At 47.9% G+C, this 20788-nt stretch overlaps 1 protein-coding gene across 1 annotated transcript in view; it reads right to left on the bottom strand.

The window, feature by feature from the left end:
• Positions 1-20788, bottom strand: part of PDGFRL (platelet derived growth factor receptor like) — a 51027-nt gene that overhangs the window by 22407 nt on the left and 7832 nt on the right. The window contains exon 2 of the mRNA XM_090036022.1: positions 9341-9635. Within this exon, the coding sequence (XP_089892148.1) occupies positions 9341-9635 (295 nt within the window). The remainder of the gene's footprint in view (positions 1-9340; positions 9636-20788) is intronic.

The following is a 20788-nucleotide window of genomic DNA, read 5'->3' as shown; positions in this document are numbered from 1 at the left end:
TAGTCTTTCTCATGCTGATTGCAGAAGCTGGAATTCAATTGACTGTGGCCTTGGGGTATGAACTTTTGGCGAACTGTTGTAGTTTCTGAGCATGCTTAATAAGCTGATGCATATTTACCTCTCCGCCCTGCATACTTAAGTAGCTAATTATACTATACATGCGATGTATGTAATGATGTAACTACATGTATGCTTGTATGAAACAGAAGTAGCTGTAAGAGTTCCGGTGTCTGCACATGTGCTCAGGAGAGAGAAAATAAATTCCGCTTGCAAACACAATTAGTTTGTCAGAAGCTGATTTGGGCATCAATGCCCCACTCTGACCTTGTTTGCAAACAAATACAACCTTTTGTGCTGACTGATGACTGTGTGTCTGTGATTTTTGCGAGCCTCCAAAGAAACGAACCGCTTTTTGCAACAATCTGGCGAGCCAGGCAGGAGTTCTTTGGATCACCTCGAGACCCAGTGACAAGATCGTCCCTGCCGCCACGGGGAGTGCGCACCGAGCCGCCGTTTTGGGCTTGCCCAGGGGGCTTGAGACGTGAGTCGGAGTACCCGGGAGATTAAAGGCTACCTGTGCAAAATTTTTGGTTTCTGAGGACGCCAGACACACATTCCGGCATTCTGACCGAGATCTCTAGGATACCTGAGTGAGTATACAAATTCCCTTGCCGAATTTGGTTTCTGGATCCGGGGGCAAAGATTTGTTCGATTTGGTTTTGTACCGGGGGATTTTTGGCCCGGTATTTGGTGTGCATAAGACATACTTTTGCGAACGGTCTGTGACTAGGAACTTTTGGTATTTGGTGTGCGTTAGGCGCACTTTTGTGGGCATTAATATGGGTGCGGGTAGCTCCCGTGTAGAAAACTCAGGTACTCCTTTGGCTTGTGTTTTACGTAACTTTAGCAAATTTGCAAAGCAGGCAGATTATGGGGTGAAGATGAAAAAGGATGATTTAATTAAGTTTTGTCAACTCGAGTGGCCAACATTCGGGGTCCACTGGACCCCGAAAGGATCCTTTGTAGTAAAAGAAGTGATAGCTATCCATGAAATAGTTATGCAGGATAGACATTGGGATCAATTTCCTTATATAGATTGTTGGTTGGGAGTGGTTCAAAATTAGCCACCTTGGATTAAGCAATGCTTAGTAAAGTCTCATGTGATGGTTGTTAAAGGAAAGACTCGAGGAGGACTGCCTGTACTCCCTGAGTCTGATGATGGGGGGAGGGATCCTGAATTAGCCGAGTACCAGGCTCATTCTCCTGTCACCCTAACAAGTAGCAAGAATGAATCAGACACCTCCTCAGGATCCAGTCCCTCTGCATCACCGCTCTCTCCCTCAGGGAAACCACCACCGGCATACCAAAGCATACCTAATGATTCAGAGCGTGTGCCTCAGCCAAGTGCCCCATCTGAATCAGGAAATAAGGCCTATTATTTGTGCAAGACTGTAGAATCACGGCCGGTGCTGAACTGCCCGATGCGAGAGGTTATTGGAGAGGGGGGCAATGCAACTTTTGTCTACATCCCATTTAGTACTTCAGATTTATTTAACTGGAAGAATCAAAGCCCCTCTTTTCGTGAAGACCCTGAAAAGATGAGGGACTTGTTTCGATCCATTGGGCAAACCCATTGACCCACGTGGGCTGATGTCCAGATGATGCTCCAAACCCTCCTGACCCCGGAGGAGAGGAGATTAGTATTGGGGACGGTAGAGCGCATTGCAGCAGCCACGGAAGAAGCTGAGGGAGCTGCTGGTCTTACCTTGTGTGATATCTGCTCTGTTGAGGAACCGAGATGGGATAATCATACTGCAGAAGGAAGAGAGCTGAGTGCACGGTATCTGGGAATTATAGTGGAAGCAATGGGGAAGGCAGTGCCTCGGGTTACTAATCTGTCTAAATTGTATGAAGTGAGACAGGGAAAAGAAGAGGATCCCTCAGCTTTCCTCGGGAGGCTGTATGAGGCGTTCCGCAGGTTTTCGGACCTCGATCCAGAAGCCCCAGATAATCAATGCATGGTAAATCTTATGTTTATTGGTCAATCCGCTGCTGATATTCGTAGGAAGCTACAGAAAACTTAGGGAGGTCCTGGGAAACCGATTTCAGAGCTGGTGGAAATATGTAAGGTATATGGGAATCGTGAGCAGGCACAGGAGCGCAAGGAGGATAAAAAGGCTCAGCGACAGATGGCAGCGCTGGCAGCTGCTATAACTGGAGGTAACCCTGGAAAGGCTGGGATACAGAAAGGGAAAGGAGAAAGAATGGGAGCAGACGTTTGTGCTTACTGCAGGGAGAAAGGACACTGGAAGAGGGAATGCCCAAAGTTGAAGGAGAAGAGAGAGGGTGAACCAAGAGGTCACCTCATGCGGGCAGAGGAAAAGAGTGAGGACACAGAATGAAGGGGACAGGGATCTAAGACCACTACCCTTCGGGTTGGAGCCCGAGAAGATCCCATGGTAACCATTAGGGTTGGTGGCAAAAACTTGGAAGCCTTGGTGGATACTGGGGCTACATTTTCAATGATTCCAGAAAACACCCCCTGTGCAAGAGCTAGTGAGCAGCATGTTCTTGTGGAAGGGATTGAGGGAACGCAATCCCGACTCCCCGTTTGTAAGCCACTCCTCACCAAAGTGCAAGTGGGGGACCATTTGCTTGAGCACTCCTTTGTATATTCTCCAAGTTGCCCCATTGCACTACTTGGGCGGGACCTACTCACAAAACTGCAAGCTGAGATATTTTTCAGGGACGACCAGATGGTGGTCCAGTTACCTGTCAAGCAGAGCTTGAACTATCAGATGGCTCTGCTGGAGGACCGACGCCCTGTAGTAAGTTCTGAAGATCACATGACTGGAGTAGACCCTTCGGTATGGGCTGATGGAACCCCTGCGCGAGCTAAGTCGGTCTCCCTAGTAAGGATCATACTCAAGGATGGGGAGGGGCCCGTTCGGGTAAAGCAGTATCCACTCAGCCAAGCGGCCAGAGTCGGACTCAAGCCGTTAATAGAGAAATACAAGAAGTACAGATGGCTAGTGGAAGGGTCCTCACCATATAATATACCCATTCTTGGAGTGCTGAAGGGAGATGGGGTCTCATACAGACTGCGAGCAGTAAATAAGAAGGTCCTTTCAGACCACCCTGTAGTCCCGAACCCACACACGATTTTGACGCAAGTACCAGGGGAAGCTGAAATATTTTCAGTGCTAGATTTGAAAGATGCTTTCTTCTCCATTCCCCTTCACCGAGCGAGTCAAAAATTGTTTGCTTTTGAATGGGAGGACCCAGATACTTTCCGTAAAGCCCAGCTCATGTGGACAGTTCTCCCACAAGGATTCATAGCAGCCCCCCATATTTTCGGACTTGCCCTTTAGAAGGACTTGGAGGAGTGGAAGGGATCATACCCCGCAGTGACTCTCCTCCAGTATGTGGATGACCTGCTAGTTGCAAGCCCAAATTTGCAACTTTGCGAGGAAGCCACCAGATCACTGCTAAACACTCTAGGGGAAAAAGGATATAAAGTCTCTAGAGAGAAAGCCCAAATATGTCAGCCTCAAGTTACATTTTTGGGATATAAACTCTCAAAAGAAGTCAGAGCCCTGAGTGCGGATTGCATACAGGCAATCCAAGGTCTAACCTCACCTAAGTCACCCAAGGAGCTGCGGGCATTCCTAGGGCTAACTGGGTTCTGTCGACTATGGATACCAGATTATGGTGGAAAGGCTAGACCACTGTATGACTCCCTGACTAAGGAGAGTCTCACTGAATGGAAATGGACTAAAGAAATGCAGCATACCTTTGATTTGCTTAAGGCAGCATTAACCCAGCCCCCTACCCTGGCCATCCCAAATAATAAAAAGCCATATTGACTGTATGTTCATGAGAATCGAGGGGTTGCATCAGGGGTTCTGACGCAGCCATCAAGCCCAACTTGGAGACCCGTGGGATATTACTCAAAGGTTCTAGATCCGGTTGCGCTCGGGTGGCCAGCCTGTCTTCGGGCCGTGGCAGCCACAGCAGTGGTTGTCGAAGAAGCCCAGAAGATAGTCATGGGTGCGGACATGGAAGTACACACCCCACATGGAGTTCCCCAGATTCTAGGGACTGAGGGAGGAAAGTTTCTCAACCCTTCCAGACAATCACGGTATTAGATATTTTTGCTCTCTAATCCAGGACTTTCAAACATACTACAGCTTTGAACCCTGCAACCTTGCTGCCGGAACCAGGGAGACCAACGCATGACCGCCTTGAGGTCCTGAATCAAACCACACAGGTCCAATCTGATCTTGCTGAGGACCCAATTGAAAACCCAGATGCTGAATACTTCATAGACAGTTCCAGCTCTGTCATCGATGGAAAAAGACGAACAGGATGTGCAGTGGTAACCTTGGATAAGGTAGTATGGAGGGAATCATTGCCGAGCTCATGGTCAGCACCCGATCATTACAGTTGGGGACAGACCGGCGGGTTAATGTATATACTGATTCTCGCTATGCTTTTTCTACGGTTCATGCGCACGGACTATTGTGGAAAGAAAGGGGTTTCATTACGGCTTCTGGGAATAGAATTGCTAACGGCCCTCAGATTATCAAGCTGCTAGATGCACTCCGCCAGCCTAAAGAGGTAGCAGTCATTCATGTGCGGGCCCATGGGAAGGCTGCTGAGGAAAAGCATAAGCTTGGAAATGCAAGGGCTGATGCGGCAGCAAAGGAAGCCGCATTTATTGGAGGAGAGGCGGAGGAAGTATCCAGGCAGGCCTTGTCCCATGCTGTATGGCCATACGTCCGGGATCTAGTCCCGCAGTATTCCCCTGAAGAAGATAAATTTGCACAGGAGGCTTGCGCAGAAAAGAACTCCCATGGGTGGTGGATAGTACCAGGAGGGAAAGTCATGATACCTAGGCCATTGCTTCGGGAGGTGCTGCATCAGCTCCATGCAAGTACCCACATGGGAGGCTTGGCTATGGGTGATCTAATGATCCGCCAAGCAGTAGCCCCAGGGCTATATGTAGAAGCTCAGCGCATTGCTACCAGGTGCATCACATGTCAGAAAGTAAACCCTCGAATGAAACCTCCTGTGCCAATGGGAGATAGACCCTGGGCAGCATACCCTGGATAAGCATGGCAGATTGATTTTGCCGAGCTCCCACGGTCCAGACATCATAAGTTTTTACTTGTTATGGTAGACCAGCTCTCCGGTTGGGTCGAGGCATGGCCCACCAGGACTGCCACTGTGGCTACAGTAGTGAAGTATCTGTTGCAGGAAATCATTCCCCGGTATTCTCTGCCTGAATCCATCAAGTCGGATCAAGGACAACACTTTGTGGGAAAAGTAGTTCAAGAGGTCGCACAAGCCCTCAAGATCACTTGGAAACTACACACACCATGGAGACCACAGAGTTCAGGACAAGTGGAACGCATAAATAGGACCTTAAAAACTCTACTCACCAAGATTTGTATTGAAGCACACCTTAAGTGGCCTCAAGCATTACCGTTAGCTCTTACTTGCATCCGAAACACTCCCCGACGGGGCATTAAATTAACCCCATATGAAATTATGTTTGGCAAGCCTCCTCCAGTCTTACCCCCTGGGATGCGAGAAAATGTAATTTTTGAATTAGGTAATAGCGAGCTTCACATGTACATTATTGCTTTGCAGTCTGTCTTGTCTTCTCTTCACAGATATGCAGCCTCCTTTCAACGTCTGCCTTTAGACGTCCCGGTACATGACCTCTGCCCGGGAGACTGGGTCTTGGTGCAGCGGTGGAAAAAGGAACCTTTGACTGAGAGGTGGAGTGGCCCTTTCCAGGTAATTCTAACAACCCACACCGCTGTAAAGATTGCTGGCCATGACCGTTGGATACACCATACCCGTGTGAAATGACATCCACGAGCGTCAGAGGACATCAGCTCCCAGAATGAGCTCATTCCGGAAGCTGAGTCGTCCTCGGAACAAGAAGCCAGCAGGTGGAGCTGTGAACCTACTGGTGATCTCCAAGCGTGCCTGAGACGGCTTAATCAGAGTCCAGAAAATCAAATAAGGAAGTAACAAAGAAAAAGTTTAGGCTGTATTTGATCTCAAGAGAGGGAGGATATGGCGGGAGTCTTAATATGCTTTGTTGTTATCTATGTGGTAAAAGAGGCAGGATTGAGCAGCCCTAGCCACCACCCTATATCCCTGTTTCCCCCAGAAGCAAATTTGTATGTTGACATGATGGAAAGAATTGCAGATAACTTCAATCTCACCAACTGCTGGGCCTGTGGGGGACTTGGAGAGGCTGGAGGCTGGTGGCCTTGGAGGGCTTTTCCTTTAGCCCCAAAGTGGCTAGTGAGTAGTAAGGCAGATGTTAAGAGTACTAGTTAAGAATGGAGAGCAGAAAGCATCTTGAGGGGGGAATATTGTTAGAAATGGAATATTGTTAGAAATGCGCAGCTTGCATCTTGCACCTAATAAAAAAAAAAATACTGCCCAAGGCTCCTTTCTCCCCCTCACCCGCCTTAGTCTTTCTCATGCTGATTGCAGAAGCTGGAATTCAATTGACTGTGGCCTTGGGGTATGAACTTTTGGCGAACTGTTGTAGTTTCTGAGCATGCTTAATAAGCTGATGCATATTTACCTCTCCGCCCTGCATACTTAAGTAGCTAATTATACTATACATGCGATGTATGTAATGATGTAACTACATGCATGCTTGTATGAAACAGAAGTAGCTGTAAGAGTTCCAGTGTCTGCACACGTGCTCAGGAGAGAGAAGATAAATTCCGCTTGCAAACACAATTAGTTTGTCAGAAGCTGATTTGGGCATCAATGCCCCACTCTGACCTTGTTTGCAAACAAATACAACCTTTTGTGCTGACTGATGACTGTGTGTCTGTGATTTTTGCGAGCCTCCAAAGAAACAAACCGCTTTTTGCAACAGATGGGTGCTGCTACTGCCATGCCTAATCTCAGCAGAAAGTTAAATGTGCATTTTTTTTCTTTAAGGATTTTGGGTGCTATGAAGAATTGAAGTTCATTCTGTACTTTCTCAATACATTGGTTTACAGCAGACTGTATGCAGTCAGGTGCCTTAGCAGTCATTCTGGGTCACTTCTGAGCATGTACAATAGGAAAAATCTAGGTCACTTAAGGAACTGTCGAGCACTTTTTAGGCTAAAGTGGAGGTGCATAAAGGGCACATATAGAATCTAGACATCTATACAGAGGTTCTTGCTGTTTTCCTAGGTAAGACAAGATGATGGGGGCATTAGTATGTTGCCACAGAGGCAGTGTTTTGTTAACCCTTTCAATCCAAGTAGTTAGCCAAAAATTCAGAGTAATTCCAGTTAGGAGGCAAATTGGCAGGGGCTGATCCAGAGAGGCTGTAGTAGCATGGATGTACATCAACCCCCCACCCCTCCCGCCTTTCAGTTAAAACTGCTGTTCAGGTAATACTGGGAGAGAACAGTCTGGGATAGGACTTTTTATTAAGCACCCAAGGAAGGAAAGTTGATTTCCCAAGCCCCCTCCTTTCCCCTCTGTCCCCTCTCATCTTCCCCCACCTCCCCTGAGAGCTGCTGTCCCTGCTGACCCAGGGATGGGAGGTTCCACAACCACTCCTGCCCTGCTCTGTAGTGACCCAGGATCAGTTGGGGACAGCAACACAAGCAGCAGCAAGTGGCCCATCCTCCCTGTTCTGCCACTCCAGGTATTCCCTGCCAGCCCAGAAGCAGGTGCAGGGAGAAAGGGAACCCATCTGCCAACACTGCTGTCCTCAGCTAATTCTGGCTTTCTGTGCAGCCTGGACAGAGTGAATCATGACTGACTGTGGAGTCTCTCATTCAGCCCCTCAGGGCAGCTGGTGACAGTGGCAATGGTAGGAAGGGGTTGTATTGCTAAGCATACGCTGTTAAGGGTGTCACAGGTTACTAACACAGTATTAGCATGTTTAAGGATGTAAAAACCTACACAATTTGCAAGGTAAAACACAGAGATTTCAAATAAGAATCCATAATGTCAAAATCATTCTGACTGGTTGTGGTCTTTCCGAATTCTTTGCAACAGAAGAATCGTTATATTATTTTTCCATAGTCAAAAAACTAGTGAAAGCTAAGAGCTGGCATTTTCCAAGGCACACTGTGAGTGTAAACAGATTGAGAACCACTTGTCTACAGTAAGATGGAAGCTTATGTTAAGTAACATAAACTTTATAGGTGTGCTGATACAGGTGCTGGTTAAATCTGTGAAATCTGGGTCAGCAGGCAGGTGTTGGGGGAGAGGGGTGGCAGCAAGCAGGAAGGAAGGGAAAGGAAATAGCTGAGGAAGGGCAGAGGTGGCAGGAAGGGGAAGTGGTGGTGGCAGCAGCTCCAGGCAGAGGGGAAGAGTGAGTAGGAGCATGCGGCCTGCGCCAGTGCCCTGGGGCTGGGCCCTGGATGGGGCGGTAGGAGCTCTACAGAGCTGGGCCAGCACCACCACTCTCTCCGCTGTTGACCCGGCCACATGCAGTCCTGAGGCTCGCTGGGACTGTGCACCTCCAAGGGTCTCCACCTGCCACAGACCGCAAGTACCATACATACACCCCCAAGTGCCCCATGCACACTCTACCCCTCCCACACTTTCCTCAGCCACCTTCCCCCCCTCTACACATGCCACAACACCTCCCTGCCAACCTCCCTCCTACACACAGCCCCTCACAAACCCCATAACCACCTGCACCCTCCACACCTATCCACCCCCTACAAACTCCACACACACACACACACACACTCATAACCCTCCCCCACATACACACATACTCACACAGCCCTGCCCACACTGTACCCAACCCACCACACTCCTCCATATCCCCACAATATACAAAAGTAAAACTTAAATTTAAGCTATTCTACAATCACCTCTATCTACACAAACACATATATAAATCAGGACAAAAATATTATTTGAAATCAAATGAATGTATGTTGTTTGATTTTGAAAAAATATATATGTTTTTTTTCCTGTTCCAAAATGGCAAAACCCCTAGCCAAAATAACTACTTCCGGGGGTAAGGGGAGGGAGCTCCAGTGGCAGAGGTGAGGGGTTAGGGGGCAGGACTTCCAGTTCCAAGGTGGTGACCAGGGGGCGGGGGCTACCCTTGCAGCCCTGGACAGCTTGCCAAAACTTGTTAAGTGACCCTCCAGCTGAAATAATTGCCCGTCCCTCAACTAGGGCAGAATGTGTGATGCTTCTTCATGCAACTGTCAATGCATCTTAATTCTAACCTCTGACCCCACTCTCTCTGTTCTTAGCAGCAGCTCTGGGTATGGAAATTAAATTGCAGAAGGGGAGCAAATTCTAAAGAGATTTCAAGTGAAAGATAAGTTACCTCAGCCTGGAGTCTTTGAAGGTGTCTAAGTAGGAAGGATAACTCCATCTAATATTGTTCCCTTTACATCGCAGCTCTATATTTTGTCCTGCAGACAGACTCAAAGTAGCAGCTGGCTTTTGGAAGCGCCCTTTATCCATTACTTGTGTCATTATGGATTGGGACTTTGAAGAAGAGTCAGTGGATTCTTTCTCCTTTAATTTGGGGATTTTGGGCTTCACTTTTTTGTTGAGAGGTTTAATTTTGTTCTCCCCTGGTTCCTTTGGGCGCTTACCCTTTGCAGACTCTCCACCAACTAGTAAAATATGAAGAGAAAAAGGTGCATTAGTGATGACTTTCAACAAAGAAAAGCTTACATATTATACACACTTACCTATAAAGGTTTCTTCTCTACAAGTGTCTGAAAGAAGCACAGTCTAATGTAAATTAGACTTCCTTCCTGAAGGCTCATCTTGATCTGTCTTCAGATCAGGAAACTACAAAAACTTAGGTAGGATGATACATGTTTGTAACACTGAATTCATGAAACTGTTTAATGTAACCTCCCTCCCACCAAAAAATAGAGACTCAATATAAGCTCTATCAATATAAAAGACTAATGGATGCAAAACTCAGAACTCAGTGTAGAAATGGAAAATGAACAGCCCCTTTATTACAAATAAAAATAATCTAAACCAAAACATTTAGTTGCAAACATTTATGCCCTCGCAATTCACCCTGTGACTTTAATCTTACACCTTACAATTTATAATATCTGGCCATTTTCTCCTGCACATCTGTTTAGTTTTGTAGATACACTGTGACAGAAGGGAGACCAATTAACAAACAAGAGGAAATTTACACATCATTGCTGCTTGTACATGGGTTTTGTTTGGCTTTTTTAAACATTTATTGAATACAGTAGTTTACTTCTATTTATGACATTTATTGCTCCTCCTGACTGAAGTCATTTTAAAAATGTTCAGTACATTTCTGGGTAAGCTTAAATGAGATAAAAAATAATAGGTATTAAATAAAAATGCCCTCAGCCCTGCATCTTCTATTTCAAAATAATAATTTTATCATTAATTTTTCCTATTCTCACAAGATTATCTGTTTCTTCATAATAACATTTAATACTTTTCTGCAGCACACAATATACATATATTTCCTAGTCTTAAAATAGAAGTGAGAAGTATTCAATCTAAAATTTATGAACTGTTTTGAAGAAGAATGAGGAAACCTTCTGTGGCCTCATTTTCATAGATTTCATAGACATCAGGGCTGGAAGGGACCTCGGGAGATCATCGAGTCCAGCCCCCTGCCCAAAGGGCAGGAAGTCAGCTGGGCTCATAGGATCCCAGCAAGATAAGCATCCAATTTACTCTTGAAGGTGTTCAATGTAGGCGCTTGAACCACCTCCGCTGGCAGACTGTTCCGGACCTTGGGGGCTCAGACAGTAAAGAAATTCTTCCTTATGTCCAGCCTGAAACGGTCTTGCAGGAGTTTGTGACCGTTAGACCTCGTCATCCCTTGGGGCGCTCTGGTGAACAAACGTTCCCCCAGATCCAGGTGAACACCCCTGATAAACTTATAGGTGGCCATCAGATCACCCAAGCCTACGCTTTTCCAGGCTAAAGAGTCCCATGTCTCTCAGCCTGTCATCGTAAGATCTGTTTTCCTGACCTGTGATCATGCGCGTGGCTCTCCTCTGGACTCTCTCAAGCTTCTCCACATCCTTTTTGAATTGTGGAGCCCAAAACTGGACGCAGTACTCCAGCTGCGGCCTCACCAAGGCCGAGTACAAGGGGAGAATGACGTCCTGGGATTTGCTCGAGAAGCGTCTATGGATGCAAGCCAGCGTTTTGGTCGCTTTATTAGCCGCAGCATCACATTGCAGGCTCATGTTCATCTTGTGGTCAGTGATGACCCCCAAGTCTCTTTCTTCTGTAGTGCTATCCAACGTAGCACTGCCGAGCCTATAAGGATGCTGCAGGTTTTTCCACCCAAGGTGGAGAACCTTGCATTTTTCGGTGTTAAACACCACCAGGTTCTCGTCCGCCCTTTTGCTGAGCTTGTCCAGGTCAGCCTGGATCACCCGCCTATCTTCTGGCGTGGATGCTTTGCCCCAAAGTTTGGTGTCATCAGCGAACTTGGCCAGTCCACTCCTGACTCCAATGTCCACATCATTAATGAAGATGTTGAACAGGATGGGTCCCAGGACAGAGCCTTGAGGGACCCCACTGGTCACAGGGCACCACGATGAGTGCCTGCCATCAATTACAACCCTCTGGGTCCAACCACGGAGCCAATTTCCCAGCCAGCAGATCGTGGTGGAGCCAAGGCCACAACTGGCCAGTTTGGCCAAGAGGTGATCGTGGGATACCAGATCAAAGGCTTTTTTGAAGTCAAGATATATGACATCAATCTCTTCTCCCTTGTCCAGGTGATAGGTCACCTGGTCATAGAAGGAAATGAGATTGGTCAAACAAGACCTACCCGCAACAAACCCGTGCTGGCTATCCCTTAGGATGTTAGCCTGGGCCAGTCCATCAAGGATGGCCTCCTTAAGAAACTTTTCTAAGATCTTCCCCAGGACAGAAATCAGGCTAATGGGCCTGTAGTTAGCCGGATCCACTCTCCTCCCTTTCTTGAAGATTGGTACCACATTGGCCTTCTTCCAGTCTTCGGGCACTACACCAGAGCGCCAGGAGTTTTCAAAGATCCGTGCCAGGGGCTGGGCTAGGACGCTTGCCAGCTCCTTGAGTACCCTGGGGTGCAGATTGTCAGGGCCGGCTGACTTGAAGGTATCCAGCTTCTCAAGGTGTTCCTTCACGAGGTCAGCATTTATGGAGGGTAGGGGATCCCCATCACCCGGATCTCCCTGTCCCATAGCAGGCATGGGCGTCCCATGGGACTGATGAAAGACTGATGCAAAGTACCTATTTAATAGGTTGGCTTTTTCCTGGGCGTCAGTTGTCAGTTGCCCCGTCTGGTTTAGCAGGGGTCCAACATTGCCCTTGCTTTTCCTCCGGCTCCCCACATATCTGAAAAAGGACTTTTTGTTGTCCTTGATGCTTGAAGCTAGTTGGAGTTCAGTTGCAGCCTTGGCTTTCCTGGTTTGCTCCCTGCAGGACTGGACCAGGGCAGAATAATCCTCCTTGGAGGTGAATCCCATCCTCCATCCTTTGTAGGCTTTCCTTTTTAGCTGCAGGAGGTCTGCTAGGTCCCTGGAGAGCCAGGAGGGCTGCTGTGCCTTCTTGCTGCCTTTCCTCCGTGTTGGAATAGATTTAGCTTGTGCATTGAGGATCGCTTCCTTGAGAAGCAACTACTCTTCTTGAACTCCCCTCTCCCTGGGGTCATGGTCCCTAAGGGCCTGACTAACAAGCCTCCTGAGCTTGTCAAAGTCGGCTTTTCTGAAGTCAAGGACTTCTGTGTTGCTGACTGACTTTCCAGCTTTACGGCAAGTAACCGTAGGCTTCTGAAAGACCTGTCAAACCCAGAGGCTTCTGGGAAATCTGCCTTCTGCTTCTGGCAACAACCTTCAGTAATTTGTTTAGACTGTGAAACAACATAAGGAGGTACTAATTGTCAATTATAGGATGACAAGCTTTAGATCATAGTATAACATAAATAGTTATATTGATGAATAGTACAGCTTAAGTCATCATTATGTATAGACTAACACAAACAGGATTGTTTGAGGTCTCACTTACTGTTGCTACCCTAGTCACCTCAAATCCACCTGCAGTTCAGGTGTAATACCATCAGATGATCCACACTGTCCCAATAGCAGAAGAGTCTGAAAATGTATTAAATACTTTTTTACTTGGTGTAATTCAGTTGCATCTCTTCTACAGTGCCATGCTTCACCATAGAAAAAGGACATGGAGGGAACATGATCTGATCCTACAACTTGTCATACACAAAAGGAGACAAAAATACAAGGAGAGTGAATCTTTAGCTCATCTAGAAAAACTCAGATATTCCACAAATGACACAATATGCCACCATTCAAACCCCTGTGACATTTGGATTCTCTCAGTGAGCCTTCTCTCATATCTCTTCCTACTACTAAACTAAACAAGATAAAAAATGAACTCCTTGTATTTTATATACGACTTTCTGGACCCACATACACAAGGGAATGCCTTCTTCCTTAGGATGCATTGCAATCGCTACAGTCAGCTGATAGCAACTGCCAGCAAATACCATCTATGCACTAAGCTCATTTTGTGAAAGCATGTGGGAGGGTGTTCTCAAGAATCACTCCTCAGCTCTGAGAATCTCTTCCTGTTGTAGTCCATCAGAATCTGTGCCTGGACATCTTCTACAAGCATTATAAGACCTTTTTAACCTTTGGGGCACTGTCTGGCATAACTGAGCAAACACTCATTATTTGATATTTTTTATCCGTCTTAATCTTGTTTTTATTGTAGGCCCCTCCCCCCCTGAGGCTCTTCTGGGGAGGGTGGCATATAAATCTAATAAATAATATAAATTATATAGCTATTTACTCTTTTATATATAAGTATCAGTCAGAGTGTAATGCCTCCTATTTTTTTCCCCTCATCAAATATTATTCATATGCAAGGGCAAGATGAATTTATAGGCAGCCACAAGGTCACCTCTCAACCTTCTCTTGTGGAGGCTGAAGAGGTCCAGGTGCCCTAGTTTCTCCTTGTACGGCTTGGCCTGCGAGCCCTTAACCATACGAGCGGCCCTTCTCTGGACCCTCTCCAGCTTATCCACATCCCTCTTGAAGTGTGGCACGCAAAACTATACGCAGTATTCCAACTGCGGTCTGACCAGCGCCCAATAGAGGGGAAGTATCACCTCCTTGGTCCTGTTTGTCATGCATCTGCTGATGCATGATAAAGTGCCGTTAGCTTTTCTGATGACTTCCTCAGACTGACGACTCATGTTCATCTTGGAGTCCACTAGGACTCTGAGATCCCTTTCCGCTTCCGTGCTGCTGAGCAGGTCATTTCCTAGGCAGTAGGTGTGCTGGACATTTTTCCTCCTTAGGTGCAGCACTTTGCATTTCTCCTTGCTAAATCTCATTCTATTGTTTTCTGCCCATTTGTCCAACCTGTACAGGTCTGCCTGTAGTTGTTCCCTGCCCTCCAGTGTGTCCACTTCTCCCAACAGTTTTGTCTTATCTGCAAACTTGGACAGAGTACACTTCACTCCCTCCTCCAAGTCACTGATGAAGACACTGAAGAGTATCGGTCCAAGGACCAACCCCTGCAGGACCCCACTGCTCACTCCCTTCCAGGTCGATACCGACCCATCCACTACCACTGTCTGGGTAGGACCCTCTAGCTAATTTGCCACCCACCGGACTGTGTAATCATCCAAGTCACAGCCTCTGAATTTGTTCACCAGTATGGGGTGGGATACCGTATCGAAGGCCTTCCTGAAGTCCAAGTAAATGATATGAACCCTTACTCCTGTGTCGAAGTGTTTTGTAACCTGGTCATAAAAAGAGACTAGATTAGTCAGGCATGATCTACCCACTACAAACCCATGCTGATTTGGGCAAACCCATGCTGGTATGGGCTATCCTGAGCAGACTCAGGTGCTGGCACTGACCCCAGTCAGCAGCAGCAGCATGCTGTCATCCCACATGCAGATCTGGGGGCCCACACCCCCTGGAAGGGCTGCAGGGCTGTGCCAGGCTCTGCCTGGGGGGTGCAGGCCCCCAGATCTGCATGTGGGATGACAGCATGCTGCTGTCCATCTCCCAGAGCACTGGTATTGGATGGGACCTCTGGGACAGATCATAGACACTAGCCAGCTACAGATGTCAATATCAAAGCAGTCCTTCCACCCCTCTTCTTTTCTCTTCTTAGTTTCTGTTTCCCTACAAGTCTGACTCCAAAACGTTTTGGATGCTTTTGTTTCATTTTGGAGATGTTTCAGAGCCTTCTGTTGTGTCTTGGATTTGGCGTTTTGGGTGCCGAAACAGGCTGAAACACCTCCAAAACGATATAGCTGCCAAAATTTCGCACAGCTCTAATCTTTCTGTTGTGACAGGCTCTTTGCACGCGTTGTTTCCATTTCATCAAGATTATGACATAAACCTCTGAGTTGACTGTGGCTCCTTAAGCAAGTAGTCAAGAACTTCCTCCACATCCATAGTTTGCTTAGGAGACAAAGTAAGAGGAATTACTTTCTGATTGACCCTCATACAATGTCAGGACATGTACCTTGTTCACTGGTGGAAAAAAGCCATTGGCAGAGAAGTATTGGATAATATAGCTATGTATGCAGCAATGATGTGCACAGTTTCTTTGCAAGTTTACCATTTTCTGAGATATTTAATATCAGTAATATTCTCAGCAATACTTGGCTGAGAAAAAAGTAGGAAGCATTACTTTCTGACTGACCTTTGCAGATGTAAAATTAGTCATGCTAGACAAATCTTACCACACCACAGAGCTATCAGCAGAATTGATCTGACATTTCTGAATTACTCCTTCAATAGTGATTCAATCAGTGGATTGAAACTTAATCCATTTTTGCTTCCTGTAGCTTTCCTTTAATTTAAACACCCCTATCCCTCTTTTTGTTTGTAAATAATTAACATGACAGTCACACTTTTACTGACAACATAATGTCTCAAGACTTGTGATGGAGGACTGGTTGATGGATGTATATTAATTCAGATTATCTGTGGCTGTTCACTGTAAAATACCTTGAAGCTACTCACTAATGTATTTAAATAATTCTACTTGCCATCAATCAATACACTTTGAAAAAAGAGAAATAATTCTATATCATAACATGTTAGTTTGAATTAAGGTTCGTGTGGAATGCATTCTTTACTACCCACTTCTGCATGCCTTCCTGCTTACATTCTGCTTTAAAGGGAGATAAGCTTGTTTATGTATTCTGGGGATCATCTTGATTAAATGCTGGTGACCTAGCTGGTATCTCACAGAATGTTATATACCTAGTTTAGCAACTATGGCTTCCTGTGCTTCCATGTGGACTCCTACAGACCTCTTAGATAATTTTGTGCATGCCATCATTCCTTCAGTATTGATCTGAACAGAGATGATTAGTGGTTACTCTGAATGTTTGTTTTTCTTGTTGTACATTTAACTGATGCACCACTGTAGATAAGAATTTAAGGCAAAGATAGTGTATTATTTTGGCATGCACCTGGCAAGGCAATGCAACCATCTCAGAGCAGCCTGTATAGATAGCATCTCTCTTTCACTCTTGCACCAATTAGAGCAGGACAAAATATGGCTTACAGGCCAGTTCCAACCCGTGAAGGGTCTTTGTCTATCCCACAGCAGGTCCCTTGGTCCTGCCCGGCCCAGGTGCCGTCCCGCCATGGTGCATCCTGCCACCCCCTGGGCACACAGCAGAGCTGGGGCGGCTCTGCAGCTGGACTGCCTTTCTAGGAAGCCCAGGCAGAAGCTCCTTCTGGCTGCCACTGTCGCTGGTCCCAGCCCTGTAGTGCTGGGGGAACCCATGTGCGCAGCTCCAACCTGGCCCACCCCACACCTGCTCCAGACTCACCCACGCTAAGCAGTGGCAGTGGCAGCCAGGCAGAAACCGTTGTTCAGCAAGGGGGAAAAGCGGCCCCTCCCTCTTACCACTGCTGGGTGCTTCCTGCTGCAGCTGCCAGGAGCCTGCGCCCAGGGTACCCAGCCGCTGCTCCATACAGCAGTGGTAACAGCGATGGAGACACAGGGCAGCCTAGCACAAGCTCCAGGAGGCTACAGCAGGAAGGTCCCAGCAGCAGCAACGGGGAGGGGCCATTTTGCCCAAGCACTGAGCAACAGTTTCTGCCTAGCTGCCTCTGCTGCTGCTCATTGTGGGCAAGTCCAAGGCAGGTGCAGGGCAGCCCAGGTCAGGGCTGTGCATGAGGTTTGCCCTAGTACCATTGCTGCTGCCTGGGCTGCCTAGAAAGTCAGTCCAGCTGCACAGCCACCGCAGCCCCACTGTACATCCAGGGTGCAGCATGATGCACCATGGGCAGGCGCTGCAGAGCAGGTGTGAGTGGGCTGGGATTGGGGCTGTGCGCATGGGTTCTGGCTGATTTGGTCCCACTACGGTGAGTCCAGGGTGGGCGTGGGGCAGGGCTGGGGCTCTTGGCAGTAGTGAGGAGGCACCACAGGCTGCATGGGCTCTGGGCTGTCGTGGGGCAGGGATAGGTGCTGGCCAGTTCAGGGGGGCATGTTCCGGGGGGGCTCCCATGCACACCCCACCATACCCACAAACTCTCCCCCACTCACAATCACACACCCCACAAACACTGCACCCACCCACACACCTCCCAAACCTCACATCTCTCCCCACACACACCATGTGTGCACACTGTGCACCTCTTGAGGGAGCCCTGCTCACTGCTACATGCACACACACCCCCACACGCTTTTTGATCACAGGGTACTTTTGCTCTCACAGAAGGAGTTCCTGGCTTAGATACAGAACTCAGTGTTCCCCAACCTCAAAGTCCTGGGAAAGCAAGGCTTCTAGGCCTTGCTCCAAGGCTTTTCTTTGCAGAATGAACCTCCAGATAAAGTCCAGACTGTCTAATACTGGGGTGGTATGTAGCATTTACCTTATCTTTCCAGTGGCCAAGGCACACATTGGTGATCACTGCACTGTTTTGGGTGCTGTCTTATCTCCCTGCTGAAGGACAAGCTAAATAAGCACCAAAAATAGCAGGATAAAGTGGTCATAATAGCAAACTAACCTTAGAAAGGACTCTAGCGACCTTTTAATTAGGGATGCACCAATAAAGATTTTTTTGGTCAATACTGATGGCCAATTATGAATCAGCCAATACCAATCCAATAGCCATTATGCAGCTCAGCATTTTGGAGAGCAGTATCCAGCCGGTAAGTCCATGGAGGGGAAGCAGCATGGAAAAGGGAAGGTATGTGAGGGGGCGACATTGAGGCCCCCCCATGGTGAAGGAGAGAGTGGGCAGGGGCAGGTGCTGCCCTGTAAAGTTAGTAAATGCAACACCAGGAGTGGGGTGGAGCCACAGGCAGCTCAGCTGGGGGCCATGGGGGAGTGAGAAAGTGGGGCAGCTCCCCGCTGCTGCATGCACCCCCAAGGGAAGCTTGGGGGGTATGTACCCCCTGGATTTGTGTGCGAAGCAGAGATGGGCAGCCCACTGCAGGCTCAGGGCCAGGAGCTGCACTGACCTCTTCCCAGCGGGGGGACTGGGCAGAGGCTGTGCTCAGGCCGGGCAGGGGCAGGGCAGGTGTCAGTGGCACTGGCAGGGGTGGCTACAGCCCACCCCAAGTGCAGCCCTGGCCTAGCCCCCCTGCTGGGAAAAGGCTGAGACAGTCCCTGGCCTGCAGCAGGTAACCCACCTCCAGCCCACCCACAAATCTGGGAGGCACATGCCCCCCATGCCTCCCCCAGGGGTGCATGCAGTAGCAGGGAGCCACTTACCCTCCCCACCTTTTGTGCCCCCCAGACAAGCCACATGCGGCTCTGCCCAACTCTCAGCATTGCATTCACTGCAATGACTGGGCAGCACCTGCCCCTCTGCCTCCCTTTCCATGGAGGCCTTGATCTGCCCCCCACCATGCTCCTGACCCCTCCCACACCCCTTCCCCCCACAGAGTTACCAGCTGAATGCTGCTTTCCAAGCTGCTCAACTGCATTTCTGGCTGTGTGCATGCTGCAGCTGTGCACATGCACACTGCATTTACTGGTGGCATTATCAGCTACGCTGGCCAAAACAAGCTGATTGTTGATGTTAATTTTCGTTTTATTGGTGCAAATCTGACATGGGACTGATACATCGGTTCACCTCTACTTTTAGTTACGGGACACTCTACCAACATCTTTAGTTTTCCTATGAAGGGACTACCCCCCATTCCAGCTTAGCCAATAGTCCACCAATTGAGAGCTGCACTTTTGTGGTGAGATAAGGCTGAATACCCCCATGTATACAAGTTATGCATACACATTCTACAATGGCATTCCCACAGAGGTCTTCAAAGCTGGTGGAACAGCACTAGTGCAAAAACTTCACCAACTTCTCATCAAAATATTGATTAATGGGGAAGCTCCACCTGACTTAAAGGATGCCAACATTGTGACCATCTTCACAAAAGGAGAGAAGTGAGTGTGTGAGAACTACCAAGACATTGTCCTCCTATTCATTGCCAGGAAGATTCTTGCTTGCGTCCTTCTGAATCACCTCCCCCTCTTGCCAAAGATGTCCCTCCAGAATCCCAGAGCAGCTCTGGAGCACCATGGGGTACCACCGACATGATTTTTGTTGCACAACAGATCCAGGAGAAATGTAGAGAGCAACACTAGGAGCTGTTCATGGCATCCATTAACCTAACCAAGGCCTTCAACTCCATCAATTGTGGAGCCTTATGGAAGCTGCTGGCTAGGTTTGAATGCCCACTGAAGCTCATCAGCATCCTCAGGCTACTCCATGATGGGATGACCACCACAGTCCTTTGCAATGGATCAGAGACGGACCCATTTACTCTCCATACTGGTGTCAAGCAGGGCTGCATCATCACCCCAGCCCTTTTCTCCATCTCGCTATGATTTTGATTCTCATCTGTGACTACCTTCCTCCCAGAACTGGGGCTGAGTATCAAACGGATGGTCAGCTTTTCAACCTGCAGCGCCTTCACAGCAAAGCGAAAATTACCAAAACATACCACTGACCTTCAGTATGCTGATGACTGTTATCCTTGTGCACACTGAGACCAATCTGCAGTCCACCCCTGACTGTTTTTCAGCTGATTGTCATAGCCTGGGACTCTCCCTTAATATTGGGAAGACCAAGGTGCTCTATTAGCTTAACCCAGCACAAGCTGCTCCACTCCCCGCACAAATTACCATTGATGCAGAACCCCTGGAAAACATTGAGCATTTCCCATACCTTGGCAGCCATCTCTCCCAGTCAGTCAGTCTTGATGTAGGAATTGAACACAGGATTTGCTGTACAAGCATATCCTTCAGAAAGCTCCTTCACCATGTCTTTGCCAATTGAGATCTGCAGATGGAAACTAGGATCCCAGTCTATGATGCAGTGGTTATCCCCATGGTGCTCTACAGGTGTGAGACATGGGTGACATATCAAAGCCATCTTAAGTGCTTGGAATGGTTCCATCAGCATTGTTGCTTCAGAAAGATCCTTTGCAATAGATGGGAAGACCACTGCACCAACGCCAGCATCTTCTCTGCAGCTAACATAGCCAGCATCGAGGCAAAGATCAAGAAACATCAACTCTGCTGGGCTGGCCACTGTGTGTAGATGGCTGATGCTTGTCTCCCAAAGCAAGTCCCCTTCTCTCCTCTCAACTCAGTCATGGCAAGAGGTCCCGCAGAAGACAGAGGAAGTGCTACAAGGATACCCTGAAAGCATACCTTAGAAGGGTGGCATCAGCACTACAAACTGAGAAATGCTGGCTGGTAACAGGTCTTAACAGGTCCTGGCCAACAGCTCTGCCCCAAAGG

The sequence above is a fragment of the Crocodylus siamensis genome, chromosome 2 (genome assembly GCF_052110815.1).
Source record: "Crocodylus siamensis isolate JL-2025a chromosome 2, ASM5211081v1, whole genome shotgun sequence".
Taxonomy (NCBI): domain Eukaryota; kingdom Metazoa; phylum Chordata; order Crocodylia; family Crocodylidae; genus Crocodylus; species Crocodylus siamensis.
Note: the sequence above shows the minus strand (reverse complement) of the source record. Positions and strands in the feature narration are given on the sequence as shown.